This window comes from Pipistrellus kuhlii, unplaced genomic scaffold (genome assembly GCF_014108245.1).
Source record: "Pipistrellus kuhlii isolate mPipKuh1 unplaced genomic scaffold, mPipKuh1.p scaffold_m20_p_1, whole genome shotgun sequence".
Taxonomy (NCBI): domain Eukaryota; kingdom Metazoa; phylum Chordata; class Mammalia; order Chiroptera; family Vespertilionidae; genus Pipistrellus; species Pipistrellus kuhlii.
In genome coordinates, this window is record NW_023425404.1 from 56,200,047 (window position 1) to 56,214,544 (window position 14,498).

General features: G+C 44.1%; 1 protein-coding gene across 11 annotated transcripts in view; it reads left to right on the forward strand.

Annotated features, from left to right (window-relative positions):
- The window catches only part of MEIS2 (Meis homeobox 2), a 208,592-nt gene that overhangs the window by 65,312 nt on the left and 128,782 nt on the right, over nucleotides 1-14,498 (forward strand). The window contains exon 9 of one of the 11 annotated variants that reach the window (XM_045583788.1): nucleotides 3,530-4,306. The exons of the other annotated variants lie outside the window; for them this stretch is intronic. Within the exon in view, the coding sequence (XP_045439744.1) occupies nucleotides 3,530-3,670 (141 nt within the window). The 3' untranslated portion in view covers nucleotides 3,671-4,306. Of the gene's footprint in view, nucleotides 1-3,529; nucleotides 4,307-14,498 lie in introns of those variants that run through there. 11 annotated transcript variants of the gene reach the window in all.

Here is a 14,498-nt window from a genome sequence, read left to right on the forward strand (position 1 = left end):
GATAGATTCACGTCCCTAAATCGGCCATTTTGATGTAAGGACATTAGTAGCAAACGAAGGTGCATCGATCCGGCCTGTGGTGCCAGGATTAGCGGGGTGGGGGACCCGCCGAGGCCCGGCCGTGGCGGTGGTTATTCTTGCCTCGCAGCTCCGGCCATTTCAAAGGTCAGGGCCCTGCACTGACTCGGCTCAGAGGAATTAGACGGAACATGCGGTCTCCGGGCTGATTACTTAACCAAAGACAAAATAATGAGTCCTAAGCAAATACTGACTAATTGAAAGGGCTGTAAATCCATTACATATTGGTCAGGGATAATCAGGAGTATTTAATCACTTTTATCTATTCAGGAGCACTGAAGCTGCAACGCGGAGCCCCGAACCTTGCCATGTGGTTATTATTCTCATCATTATCAAAATTACTTCACAGCTGTTCTTTGCTACATCACCTCAGCTGGAGATTTACTAACCTGTAAAACGTTTTTAATCTGGAAGTCGGGGGCGTGGGAGGGGAGGGGTTTCTCATCTTGAGCTGGAGGCTGGTTTGGTGAGAGTAGCGATGGCGAAGGAAGGCCCGTGGAAGGCTTGCAGGCGGCTTTCTCCCAGAGCTCACCTGGTCGGCCTCCTCCCTCCGCCTTCCGTCACACGCAGCCTTCCGTGGCGGACAACAAAGGCTTCGACCACTGCTTTCCCAGCAAACACCTCCCTCCCTTATCAAAACCGACGCCCCAGCACAGTGGATTCTTAGAGGATTCGGCTGCTCTGTTTACAGATGAGGAAGCAGACCCAGAAAGGGAAGTGATTAGCTCCAAGGCCAAGCAAGGGATGACGGGGACCCAAGCTTTTCTTTTCCCCCCCAAATGTAGGCTTTTCCTACCACTTTATGATGACTGCTCAAATCATTATCACCTTTAACAGTTGCACATAAATCTCGCCACCTCTGCCATCAGCACCCTCAGGGAGGGGGGCTGTGGAGGAGCACAGCACTGTTCTCCCCTTTGTAAAGCTTTCTGCTCCCCAGCCTTTCCAAACAGGGAAGACTCTCTTTGCACCTCCGTCCTCCAGACAGCTTTCCCCTTTACTCATAGGATTCTGTGATTGAATTTCCCATGAAAGTGGCCTGAGCCCTTGCTGGCTCTCAGGTCTCGCCCTGTCCCTCTCCGGCAGGAGCGCACCCTGAGTGGTGGCCACCGGTGAAGAGCAGTGGGTGGCCAGAGGTTCCTGGGTCCTCTCTGTGCCTCTGTTGTGCAAGGTGCTACCAAGACCTATCCCCACCCCATGAGTGCTTCCGCCTAGTTAACTATGTACAAGGCTTGGTGCAGAATCCTCTCTCTAACGGAACGCTTTAAGAGTGTCTGTCCTCAGAATAGGGAGAGGAGACCACAGAGCCAGAGCCAGGAGTCCAGAACACTGGCATTTCCTTTTAGAAAACATTATATTGATTCTGTAACACTGTATCACCATTTGTCAGAAATGACATTCCCGTGTGGGAGAGAAGCACGTTATCGTACAGATAAAAAATACTTCGGAAAGTATTTTTCCGAAGCTGGTTAGGCTCAGTGGTAGAGCATTGGTCTGCAGACTGAAAGGTCCCAGGTTCGATTCCGGTCAAGGGCGTGTACATTGGTTGCGGGCACATCCCCGGTAGGGGGGGGGCGTGCAGGAGGCAGCTGGTCGATGTTTCTCTCTCATCGACGTTTCTAGCTCTCTATCCCTCTCTCCTCCTCTCTGTAAAAACATCAATAAAATATATTTTTAAAAAAATACTTCGGAAAGGGGTAAGATGGAAACGTATACACGGGATTGTGTGGTCAAACTGGCATTGCAAGTTCAGATGGCCTCCAGACCGGCCGAGCCTCAGTGAGGTTCCTTACGTTCTCTGGATTTGCCATTTCCCTATTTTTCGAGCAAGAGGCTCAGGTGGTAGGCTCCTTTTCCACACTCACAGGTACTGGTTCTGCTCTGTACCGCCCTCGGGTCATCCTTTCTTCCTGTTTTTTTCCACCAACAGCTTCGCTTTCTTCCTGCCCAAAGCTTCTTTCCCAGTGCGGCCCTGTCATTACTGCCTCCCACCAGCTTTGTCTCCAGTCATCCTCTCTGTTCCCTCCTCTCTGCCTTTTCTGCATCTCCCTTGGATCCTAAAATTCTCCTTGGCTTTCCCTTTGAAAATCTCTCTCTCTTCATCCAGACTCCCCCCCCCCCATCTCCCCCCCATCACCCCCCCACACACACAACTGCAGAGAAGAGGCTCAGTAACTTTGATGAGGATGGTCCTGTAAAACTTTTACTTTCCAATCTTTAATGAGCTGGAAGATTTATTCGGCTATAATTCTGAGCTCAGAAACCTAGGATAGAGACCCCGAACCAGTCACACGTTAATTTAGATTTCTTAGTTGGGCACTAACAGGCATGGGGGCAGTCCTCGGAAAGAGAGATGCCCCGCTATATTTCTCTGTATTTTAATTAATTTCAACTTACAAAGTGAAATGTTGGCTCCAGCTTCCCTGAAAATACATGTAGTCTAAATTATTATTTCATGTAAATTTCTTCACAAGCACAGGATTCAGGGTGGGTTCCTCCATTATGAGTCTCTTCAGCATTATTTCAAACTGGCTTGTTCCCTTTTGTGCAGTATGACCTGGTCTTGTATTACAATAATCCCCGATGTACCCTTTTTCTCTTTCTTTCTTTCTTTTTTCTTTCTTTCTTCTTCTTCTTCTTTTTTTTTTTTTTAAAGAAAGGCTAATTGAATTATCTCATTATTTTAATTTGTTAAGCAAATGTATTTTGCATCTCAGGATGTGTTCTTAAAGAAGGGGGCTGTGAAGGCTTTGCCCCCTGAATGGGCCATTGGCCCATTTTGACATTCATGCATTCATTAACTAGCAGAACATAAAAGAACTCTGGTTGTATTTTTTTTCTTCCAAACACCCAACCAGCATGGAGCAACTTTCCCCAATAAGCCACAGGAGTCTCTCTACATATGTTCTCAACTGCAAGCTATTGTCACCGCTCCTAAATACCTCAAAAGGCCCGGAGAAAAAGGAGCCCCACCTCCACAAAGGCCGACTGTAGCAATTGTTCAGTCTCAGTCTCAATATGACAAAAATCATTAACCTTCCGTTTTCTTGGAAGAACAGGCTCCACTACAACTGTAACAGTTAAAACAACCTCTCACATTCCTGAGCATCGCCAGCGTTAGGGGAAGAGATAACGTGGAGAAAGTATTTAAGCAAAACCCACCGTGGCGTTAAAAAGCACATACACACAAACTATTTGAGGAATTGAGGAACTTTTATATTCAGAATTAAGCACTTTGAATTTGCTTAATCTGAGGCTAAGTAATTAGGTTCTGTTCTGTTTTCTAACTACTGATCTCTAAAATGTCTTTTAAGAAATCTGCAATTATCTTAAAGAAAATAGATGCATATATATATATATAGTTGAATTTCTAAACATACATATATATGTTTAGAAATTCAACTACTGAAAATGTTGTATATACTATTACCCCCCTCTTCTGTTGATTAAGACTATAGGGCTGTCTGTGCCTGGCTCTCAGACTAAGAAATGGAGTGAAGATCGAAGAAAGAATAATCTGTTGAAAATGTATTTACTTCTGTTGGAAAGTACCCAATGGCCAAAAAAAAAAAAGAAAAGAAAAAGAAAATAAAAAATCTTAGGGAAATCCTAGGGAAATGTATTCCTTTCACTAACACATGGAGATTATGATATCATAAAAGTAAGCCTGCCATTACAACTGTTTTTATTTTACTTCAAAGATAGTTAAAGAAAGAAACAGCAAGAAATCATACCCAGGCTAACGGTTTATTCATAACCATGAAAAACTCCTCATGGCAAGAAGCCCTTAGTGCGCTCAATTAGGCTCTCAGGCACCTCACTCGCCACCTTCAAGAGCTCCCTTAGCTGTGCTGCAAAGAATATATTTGCTCATGGAATGAAAACGGGGAGTGCTCACACACAAAGACACCACTTGCTCATACCAGGTTCCAACTAAAGGTTTTCTTATTTGAAAACATAGGGATATAGCTCACACTTAGGGGATATGGGGCTTCTTTCAGAGATACTAGTACTAGTATGTGTACAAAATCAGAAGCAAATTTACTTTAAAGTCAGATAATACAGGCAGCCTTCTTGAAGCTGCAGGTTCTGGAAACTCTGCCCTTTGTTCATGGCAAATGCTCTGTCCCATCTGGGTGGCTCTGGAGGCGAGGTGGGCGGGGCCTCTCCCCTTCACCACCCAGGTGTTCGCTCGGTTCACTCCTGATCTGTCAGAGTTTGCTTTATGGGGTTTGATAAAAGTCTCTGTGGGATATAAAAATGTGTCTTACTATATTTTGCCCTACAGAGACAATGCACCCAAGTTATGAGTAAATAGAGCTCCATGTTATATTACAGAAACTCCTGTCACTTCTCCAATGAGTCCAACACCATATGACAGACAGCTTAGTGATCACATAATTGTGTGTGTGTGTGTGTGTGTGTGTGTGTGTGTGTGTGTGTGTGTGTATACTAGAGGCCCAGTGCACTGGTGAGGTCCCTCAGCCTGGCCTGTGAGGATTGGGCCTAAACCAGCTCTCCAACATCCCCCAAGGGGTCCCAGATTTTGAGAGGATGAAGGCCAGGCCAAAGGACCCCACCAGTGCATGATCGGCAACAGAGAGGGACCACAGGAGGGCTCTAGGGCATGTCTGGCCCATCTTGCCCAGTCCTGATCAGCCCGACTTCAGCAGCAAGCTAACCCTGGTGCTCAGTGCAAGTCATAGCAACTGGTTGAATAATCAAGCGGTCTGACACTTAGCATATTAGGCTTTTATTATATAGGATACACACACACACACACACACACACACACAGAATGAAAGAGAGAGAGAGAACTGACTTTGTCTACAGCCTTTTCAACTACTTCTCTTCATCTTGTGTTGATCCAGATAGCTTTCTTTCTTAAATGAGGCAATACAGTGTTGCAGTTAAGACTATAGGACCTGGGATCTGAAACACAGCAGGTTTTTGGTCTTGAGCCCTTACCCTCTCTAAACCTCATTTCATAAGGAGAGAATGAGGATCATTCTAGAACCAACCCAGGAGGGTTATTGCAGGGATTAAATGAGATAATATAAAGTATCCAGCCCCATGTCTGGCTCTTATAGCGTAAGTACATAATGCTGAGTAACTATAATTCTTATTTTAATCTAGCTGAATGACTAGCAGGAAGCTTTGACCAGTGGAGCTGGGCAGCCGAAGTTAACTTTCCTGGGACTGTGTGAGGGGAGAGACCAGGTTTTGTCAAACGAGTCCCCAGTGCTGCCCAGCAGGAGAGAACATAGTCTGCAGTATGCCTTCCAGACCCCTGTGCACATCTGACGGCTGCTCGGTGATGCGCAGTGACAGCATCCGGGGGCTGCTGCGGTGGGAAGCCGGGCATCCTGGCCAGCCTTCTGGGAAGGAGTCAGTGTCAGAAAGACGCTGGCTGTTGGGTAGTTCGGAATGCCTTCACTGGGTCCCACTTTTCGTAGAGAATGCTCCGTTCACCAGAAGGGTCCAGTCTGTGAGCAGAGTCTAGGCTTCCTGAGAGACAGCACAGGATGGGTTTGTGATAAGGGACCCCTGAGTGTGACTTGAGGAGACTTGGATTTGAGTTCTGTGACCTTGGGGGTAAGCCATTCAACCTCTGAGCCCATTTCCTTGCCTGAAAACGAAAATAGTTAATGGGTGCCCAGCTCAGCTGCTGGGGTGGCCGTGTGGCTCAGACGACAGTCCGTTTGTGAACTACAATGTTCTGCGCAAATGCCAAGTGTTGGGCCCTTTGGTTGTGCGCTTGGGCTCCCAAGGGTGAGAGAGAATGCTGTCCACCCTGTTCATCCCTCCTCCCCTCCCCCTGATTTCTCCACGTGTCCATCTCCACGGGGGTGTCCACGGAGACACCGTGATCATGTCCATCACTGGACATCTTTTTAAGGGCCTCGAATGGCTCATCTAGCTAGTGTGTCCTGGACAGTCATTACCTCTGCTTGGAAGTGGGTATCTTCATGATCCTGAGGTTGGTCTGCTTAGTACTGATTGCTGTAGGCCAAATGAATACCAAATAGGAAATGTTTACCCGGACTTACAGAGCAGGAGATGGCCCTTCCCACAGCCCGAGATACAGATGTGCACTGCATACCAGTGGCTCCGTGCCTGAGAAATGCTTGTGTTGAGACGCATGTGCGGAACACTCAGCTGGAAAACACCAGCAGAGCGAGCTTCCCACAAGCAGCAGCAGCAGCAGCAGCAGCAGCAGCGAGGCTGCCCGGGCCCCAGCCTCTGCATTGTTTGCTGCTTGCCAGGAGAAAACATCTGTGAATTATTTGAATAGAACCTTATACTGGAGATCGTCTGAATTGGTGTCATCTCTGTTTAATTTCAGGAAATGATGTCACAATGCATTAAATAACAATGCCGGGTAATTTATTTTCCCGTGGACATGCTGTCCTAAGCATTCCTCTTCTCTTGCAATGTTTCCAATTAACTGTAAGCTGGAGCGTTCTTCTCATTTCATAATGATTTTGAGGGGTGGGGGCAGGCGGTTGGGGAGGGGGAGAGGGATCATTGCAGGGGTTGCCGATGGCACATCCATCATGTCCTTATTGGGGTAGGAGGGGACTCACCGCCGGGGCTCTGATTACCCGTGGCCACCGCAGCAGTGTCGGTTGGAGGTACAGAAAGCCTGCCTGTCCTGACCCTGGGCGATTTTAAAAGCGACCTGCACACTGGAGCTCCTGCCTTTATCAAAGTTTCTCTCCTCTTCCTTCTTCCGTAAAGAATAGAGGACATAAGTCAATTCCATGTGCCATCTGTCGTCGTTTTTACAGTTTCTCAAATTAAAGAGACAGGCCAAAAATTTAACGTTGTATTGAATCCTAGAAACGCCTCTACAAGAAATAAAATCGCAACTAAATTTAGTTTGTCTCTCTTGAGGGGGGGGAAAAAAAATCCGCATCCTGCTGTGTCATAGCCTTTTACTCAGAGTCCCAGTTTGGTGCTTAGAATTGGATTCTGCATGTGAAAGACTGATGTCTTTGGGACTCGGCAGGCTTTGTCCACAGCCTGAATGACTTGGAGGTAAAGTCCCCCGTACAGTGGTGCTGGTGGTGGCCTTTCATGGGGGGGGGATGCGATGTGTGGTCTCCTCAGTGCAGAAACATCTGGTCCTGGCATTTCAGAAGTACGTCAGACGATCCTATTTAAAAAGAAGTTCAGCTGAGTTAGAGTATAAAGAAATCAAGTCCCAGATTATGAGCTACTAGCTGACAGACACATTTTAAAAAATAAGCTACTGAGAAGATTGAAATGCTTATTCAATGGCCATCAAAAAGAAACTAAAATTATGATCAGCTCAAAGGTTAGCACCCGATTTTATAAAATATTCAAACTATACTTGTTTACAAATACATTAAAGAACTTAAGGAGACGGAGGATTGGAGAGCCCTTTAGTTCAAAGAAAATAGAAAGCATGTGCATATCTGAATATTCAGCTATTTAAAAACTCTAAGAATAGAGTGCCATTAAATGCTGCTTAGTGAAATCCCTGAATATTCATTCTGATCATAAGAGAAAATTTCCATTTCTTCATTCCACATGACCACAGTTTGCAAGTGTATTCTGCAGGGAGGCGGCGTTATTGTGAATTAAAGGACAAGTGGCCTGGGTTATTGTGAGATCGCTCCCTGTCCCTCACTCAGCTTTGCGGCCCAGTAGGGTCATAAAGTGACCTTAACATTCAGGATTAATTTTTATTTTAGAGACTGTTACTGCCCAGATTTCTGAGGGCTCCCGGAAATGCCCTGCCTTCCCCACGCTGTGATCTGCTTTTGCAATTTGGAGCAGATTATGAAGTGTGAAGCTGATATCCAGCCCCACCGCTGCTGTTGAGAAACAGTGACTCGGGTAGAAAGCATTAGGTTGGTTGAATGGAATTTGCCTTATTACATTTACGGGCTGGATACCCCCTTTCTACATTGATTGGCAGCCGTTGTTTACAGTATGCAAAGTAATCACTGGCACCCTTTAAAGGTGTATTATCCTCTTAAAACATAATAGTAATGCTATTTTCAGGCTTTTTACATTTGCTATTCATATTTTGAACTGCCAAGTCCCAAATCTGCCAGAACTAATTTACGTTGTTTTTATCTGGTAGTGGATAAGTTGTCAAGTCACAATATAATGGCAGATAATTTTTTTCAAACTATAGTTTTACTTCTGGGTTATTATAGATAACATGAATATTTGTTGAACCTGACTTTGATTATCCACAAAAAGAAAAATTACAGCTCAAAAGGTTATTGTGGGATCCTGAAATGAAAAGAAATAAAGGGAATATCATTATCCAGCTATTCTGAACATCATAGTAAATTAACATAAGCCACTAATCAGCCTCTTCTAACCAGTCTGTCCCCCATTTGATTTACTTCTCACATAGTCAGATAAGGAAGATCGCCCCAGTTAATCCCAGTACCAAAACTTGTTGCTGCTCTTCATTTTAATACTTCAGTGATTATAATGCAACATAACGTTAGAACTATCTAGACATATTTGCTTCTTGCCCCATTCTCCATATATTCACGAATATTCTAAACTGAATGTTGATGGAAATAATCTGGCAATTTCATAACTATAAGTTAGATTATGGCTGTTCTACATTTTTCAAATGGCTTATGTTTTACCGTGGACACATGGTGTGGCTCTGTCATAAATTGACAATAAACTGCCCAAATGTATGGGGGGTGGAACCACACTAGTCTTTCAAAAAGAAAAAGTCTCTTCTCACGAGGAGAGATGAATGCTGGGTTAGTCCCCGTGGGTTTGGTGACACATTTGGACGCCCCATGAAGGCAGCCTCATTTCCCCCATGGTGGAAAGTTACAGGGTCCATGTCAGTGTCTCAGGATTTCTGCAGGCAGCCGTCAGTCACACTCACTTTAAACTCTGCCTCACAGTGACTTGGGGAGAAAAAGGTGAAAAGAGGACATGGGCAATCCGAGATCATGATTAGTCAATTATAGGCTCAGTTCAGTTTTTGTGTTAATATCTAAGAAAACATCAATTCAGACCCGTGTGGCGGTCCCACGGATTATCCAGTGGCACCTTGATGAAGACCTTCTTATTGTTTAATCCTGAAGCTTTTAGGTTCATGGGTGAACCATGCTAGTGATAGCCAAATATGAGCACGTGGAAAGGCATCCGTTTTTAATATGACTTGTTGTCAGCCTGAGAATTCTTTCAGAGCAGTTTGAAATTTATTTATGTATTTCTGCAGAGTAAGTTTAAGGGAGCGTGTGATTTAGTTCTCTGGCTCTTCCTTGCTTGTACTTTCTTGTCCAAGTCAATCCCAAATGCCCCACCTCCTCCAAAATGTATATGTAATCAGTTGCATGCTAAGGGAGTGCTTATGTTTTCCTGAATTTATGGTCGGGCCTGAGTGGAGCGGACAATGGAAATGTTTATAATTCATAAAAGAATCAGCGCCTTTCCTACCTTGAGATAGTCAGGACAATCTCTTAATTCTTTGTTCTTTACAAAAATAAACAAATATTTCAGGGCATGGAGAAAGGAATCCCTTCTGTTTATAAGACTTTATATACACCGGAGGCAGCAGAGTTAGGACCAATTTGAAGTTACGGAACCAGGATCCCAGGCTCAACGCAGCCTTTTGCCCCCTGAGTTACCTTGGGCAAGTCATTTAATTTTCTGACTGCTGGTTTTCTCACCTTGCTGCTTTGAGGATTAGCTGAAATTAGAACTAGCCTTTTGAAAAAGGGGCGACCACTATGTAAGTATAACATTATATCTGTTCATGTTTTCATATAATTAAGTAAAAATAATTAATTTGCTTTGTCTTAGCTCCATGAAACATGAAACTACATATGGAGAAAACACTCTTCGAAGAAAAATATTTGTTTCTTTTGACCTAAGTCTGTTTGGCATGAAAATCAAATTCAACAGTCAGCATGGCACGTACAAGGAAGAGGGCAGGAGACCCTCTGGACCGTTCATTTTGTGGCACGGTTTTAGTGAATCAAAGGAATTTCTGAGATGTTATTAACTCGAGCTTAAGAGAGAACTGGAGGATAGCAAACTTAACTCCCCAATAAACTTATTCCCACTTGTATTATTACCGCATTGGACCAAACTCCGTGGGGATTTGGAGATCTTTGTTCTTTGTCCATAAATTCTTTTTTTTTTTTTTTTTTTTTTTTTTTTTTTTTTAATATATTTTTTATTGATTTTATACAGAGAGGAAGGGAGGGAGATAGAGAGTCAGAAACATCGATGAGAGAGAGTCATCGATCAGCTGCCTCTTGCACACCCCCCAATGGGGATATGCCCGCAACCAAGGTACATGCCCTTGACCGGAATCAAACCCGGGTCCCTTCAGTCCCCAAGCCGACGCTCTATCCATTGAGCCAAACCGGTCCCGGCTGTCCATAAATTCTTCATCCTGAGCATTAACTGGTTCAGCAGCTGACCACTTTGCATCCGGCCACGCTGGTGGGAAAGAGCAGTTTTATATCCCTGACGTGGCAGTCGGCCTGGCCCACTCGAGAGAGGCAGGATCCTGTGAGAGACTCAGGTGAGCTCATTGCAGCAAGAGAATAGTGGGATTTCTTTTTATTTCCCTGAAGATAGTTTCTACCTCGATGTACCTTTGATGTTACATTCTGAGATTTGTGGATTCTACAGCTTTAATAAAGAACTGAATCCTCTTTGGCTGAAGCAGAGACTATGTATGGGAGAAAAGTGGGGAAAGCTTGAAAAGTTATAGTGAGGCCCTAAAAGCCAGATAGAAATCCAGGTAGGGAACCTCTGTGGAAGTTTGGGAATGAGGGCTTCTCTTTATTATTATTATTATTACTAGAGGCCTGGTGCATGAAATTTGTACACTTGGTTAGGGGGCCCTCAGCCCAGATTGCGAGAGGGTGCAGTCCAGGCTGAGGGACCCACATTGGTGCATGATTGAGGCCAGGGAGGGTTGTGGGAGGTTGGCCAGCTGGGGAGGGACCAAAGGAGGGCTTCAGGGTGTGTCCGGCCTGTCTAATTCAATCCCAATCGGCTGTACCCCAGCAACAAGCTAACCTACCAGTTGGAGCATCTGCCCCCTGGTGCACATAATAGTGATTGGTTGAGTGGCCTTAGCATATCATTAGGATATTATGCTTTGATTGGTTGAACAGATGACTGGACACTTAGCATATTAGACTTTTATTATATAGGATTATTGATTTTTTTTGTTTTTGTTTTTTAGACAGCAAGAGGAAGGGAGAGAGAGAAGAGGAAGAGAGAGAAACAGCAATTTGTTGTTACACTTATTTATGTATTCATTGGTTGATATTTGTATGAGCCCTGACTTGAGATCAAACCTACATCCTTGGTGTTTCAGGACAATGCTTTAACCAGCTGAGCTACCCAGGCAGGGCAAGGACAGAATCTAAGGGAGAAAGTAATGAGCAGAGATAAATTGGACTACTATGAGCATAATTTGATCATGTAAAGAGAGGAGTTTTGAAGTGGAGGAAGTAGATTCTGCGGAAAGATCAAGGACAATGATGACTAAAAATACACGTTGAAATTTGGCACTTGGGTCATGGCCTCCCTTTGAATTCTTCAGGCTGGGTGGTGCGCAGAGAAGTTGGAAGGGAACAAGGAAGAACAGAGGACAGTGTGTGGGAGCGGCAGGGTTTGTTCTCAGAGGTGCGTGAGGTGAGTCAGGTGTTGCATCAGCGTGGGAAGGGATCCAGGAGAGAGACTGTCATGTGGGGGTGTGTGTGTGGCGAGGGTAAGAGGGGAGTGGAGAGAATGACAATAGATAATGTGAGGTTCATGAAGGGGCCATTGAAATGGCAGTACAAACTCAGGTAGAAAGGTCAGTAAGAGACAGGCACATTTTGTCAAGAGTGGGAAGACAGCTGAGGAACTCAGAAAAGAGCCTCTCTGACTGGCTGAATAGGAACAAAGAGTGATGAAGGTGGCATAGTGGGGCAGCCTTGGGTGGAAGAGGTCGGCCACACGATTCATCCTTTTTTGGCAAAACTCGGGGAACCAGGGGCAAGAGGAGTGGAAGCAGCGGCAGGAAGAACCTAGCTCAGCCTGGGATTGACAACCTGGGAGAGAGGAAGAGTTTTAGTTAGAGAATTCTTGAAATGGCTGACTGGTAAGTCAAAATTCCAATGAGATATTTTTTTCTGGGATCATGACTAAAAAATGATTCTACAGTTCATCTGAATAATGTCAAGCTATTTTTGGAAAAGAAAAGGAGGGAGGTCTTGCACTGAGTATTGTTAAAGTTGATTAGAAAGCTACAAAGTGGCTAACACAGTAGGGAGAATGATCATATGAACAAAATAAGAATGCACAAATGGATCCTAATGTATGAAGAAATTTATTAATTTTATAGGCATCCTTTCAAATCAATTAAGGAAAAAAGGAATCATTCAATAAATGGATCTTGGTTAGTGGTTTAACTATGTTTGAAAAAAGCATTCAGTACTCCCCATCAAAATATGCTTTACATTTAAGACTTGTGTGAAGTAGATATAACTATTTCTCTTTCCTTTATTTAGTGAAATCCTGTCACAAAAGCAAAGGGATTATAATGAAAAAATGCTGATATATTTTATTAAAAATAAAAACAAAAGCTTTTGAATGTCAAGAAAACACCATAACAGTAAACATTAAAATGGCAAAAATATATGCAGCATCATATAACAAGCACAAAGGGTTAGTACCCTTTATAAAATGTACAGATCAATAAGGAAAAAGTTCACCTGATAAAAAGCCACAGGGGAATAAGTTCATTCACAAAAGAAGAAATCAAAATGGCCGACAGGCATTTGAAAAACATCCAAGATAATTAGTCACCAAATCAATATAAAAATCAGGACAAAATATTTTTTTCTATCAAAGTAAGGAAAACAAAACAAACAAACAAAAATAGTGTCCAGAATAGAAAGAAATATCTGGTTCAATAATGACAATAAACACTGGCTTAATCTTTCTGGAATTTAAACTGGTAATATGTATTACTAATTAGCTCCTTACATTTTGACTCATCAACTCAGTTTTGAGAAGGTTCTATATATTTAAGAAATTAAATGTGTATAATTATCTGAATAAAACATTGAAAACCATCCATATTTTCAACCATAGAAGAAGACCATAATGGAATGTTCTGGGCTACTGTGTAATTGTTAAAAGTTATATCCTCAAAAATGTTTGAGATAGGAAAATAATCTCTCAACATGTTACCAGGTGAACTAACACAGGGAAGGCAGGGTGTATGATGGGTTTCCAGTTTGGTAAAAGGAAGCATAGGCGCCTGCAGGCATAGAAGAACAAATGAAAATGCTAACAGTGACTACCGTGGGGTAGCATATCTGGGTGACGTTTTATTTCCTTTATACTACCCATATGTTCTAAATTTTCTGTAAAGTGTGTGCTGCATTTAGAATACAAGACAATAAATTTTATTTTAATAAAGACCCATGCTGAGTTGGGAGGCTTATAAAGTGTGCAGTGCGCTGGGAACACAGGGAGCCCCCTGAGGGGCTTGCAAATCCAGATGAAGATGGAGAGATTGCAGAGAAGCGGGGAAGGGACCCTTTAAGGCCCGTGTTCTTGGAAAAACAGCATCTCTGCTTGACAAAACCCAGGCGGGGTGAAGTAGAGACAGAAGACACCGGAATCAGGAGGGGAGAGACGGTAGGAAGCTCTTTGTCATATAGAAAGACGCCTTCCAAAGCAGAGGCCCGCGGTGGGGTGGAGAGGAGCCTCCTGGCGCGGACAGAAGCCATTGGGGAACGCGGAGGTGGTGTAGAGGTCAGCATTCTTTGGCCACAGCGTGGGGAGGAATGAGGGCAAATGCTGTGGACTCCTTGAGAAAAGTGGGTGGAAAGTCTTAGGGGCTGGGAGCAGAGAGTAAGAGAGACGAGGAGAGAGAAAAGTCTGGCCTCCCTTCCCTGATTGCAGACACTGGTAAGGAGGAAAAAGTAGGTGACTTCCCTGGGAGAGTGTGGATTCGTCAGCTTAAGGGGCACACACCCGGAGGCGCACACAGCAGACGTGAATTGCTCCGGCTTCTGGGGGCTGAGACGTCCCAACATCAAGAGGCAGACGTCTGCCTTCTTCCTGTGTTCTCACTTGGCCTTTCTGCATGTGTGTGGAGACAGATCTCTGTCTTCCTCTTCTTCTCAGAAGGCCTCCAATCCTATGAGATTAGGGCCCCTCCCTTATGACCTTGGTAATTTCTGAGGCCTCCTAACGGCTCCGTCTTCCAATGCAGTCACTTGGGGTTAGGGCTTCCAATAGGAACTGGGCAGGGACACAGTTGAGTCCACAGCAGAGACGTTTTAAGGAAACACTATTTTAGGACAAACTCTAGTTCAAAGTCATTGTGTGGACAAGATCAGAGCAATTTTTTATTCCATGACACGGCAGTTGAAGGGGAG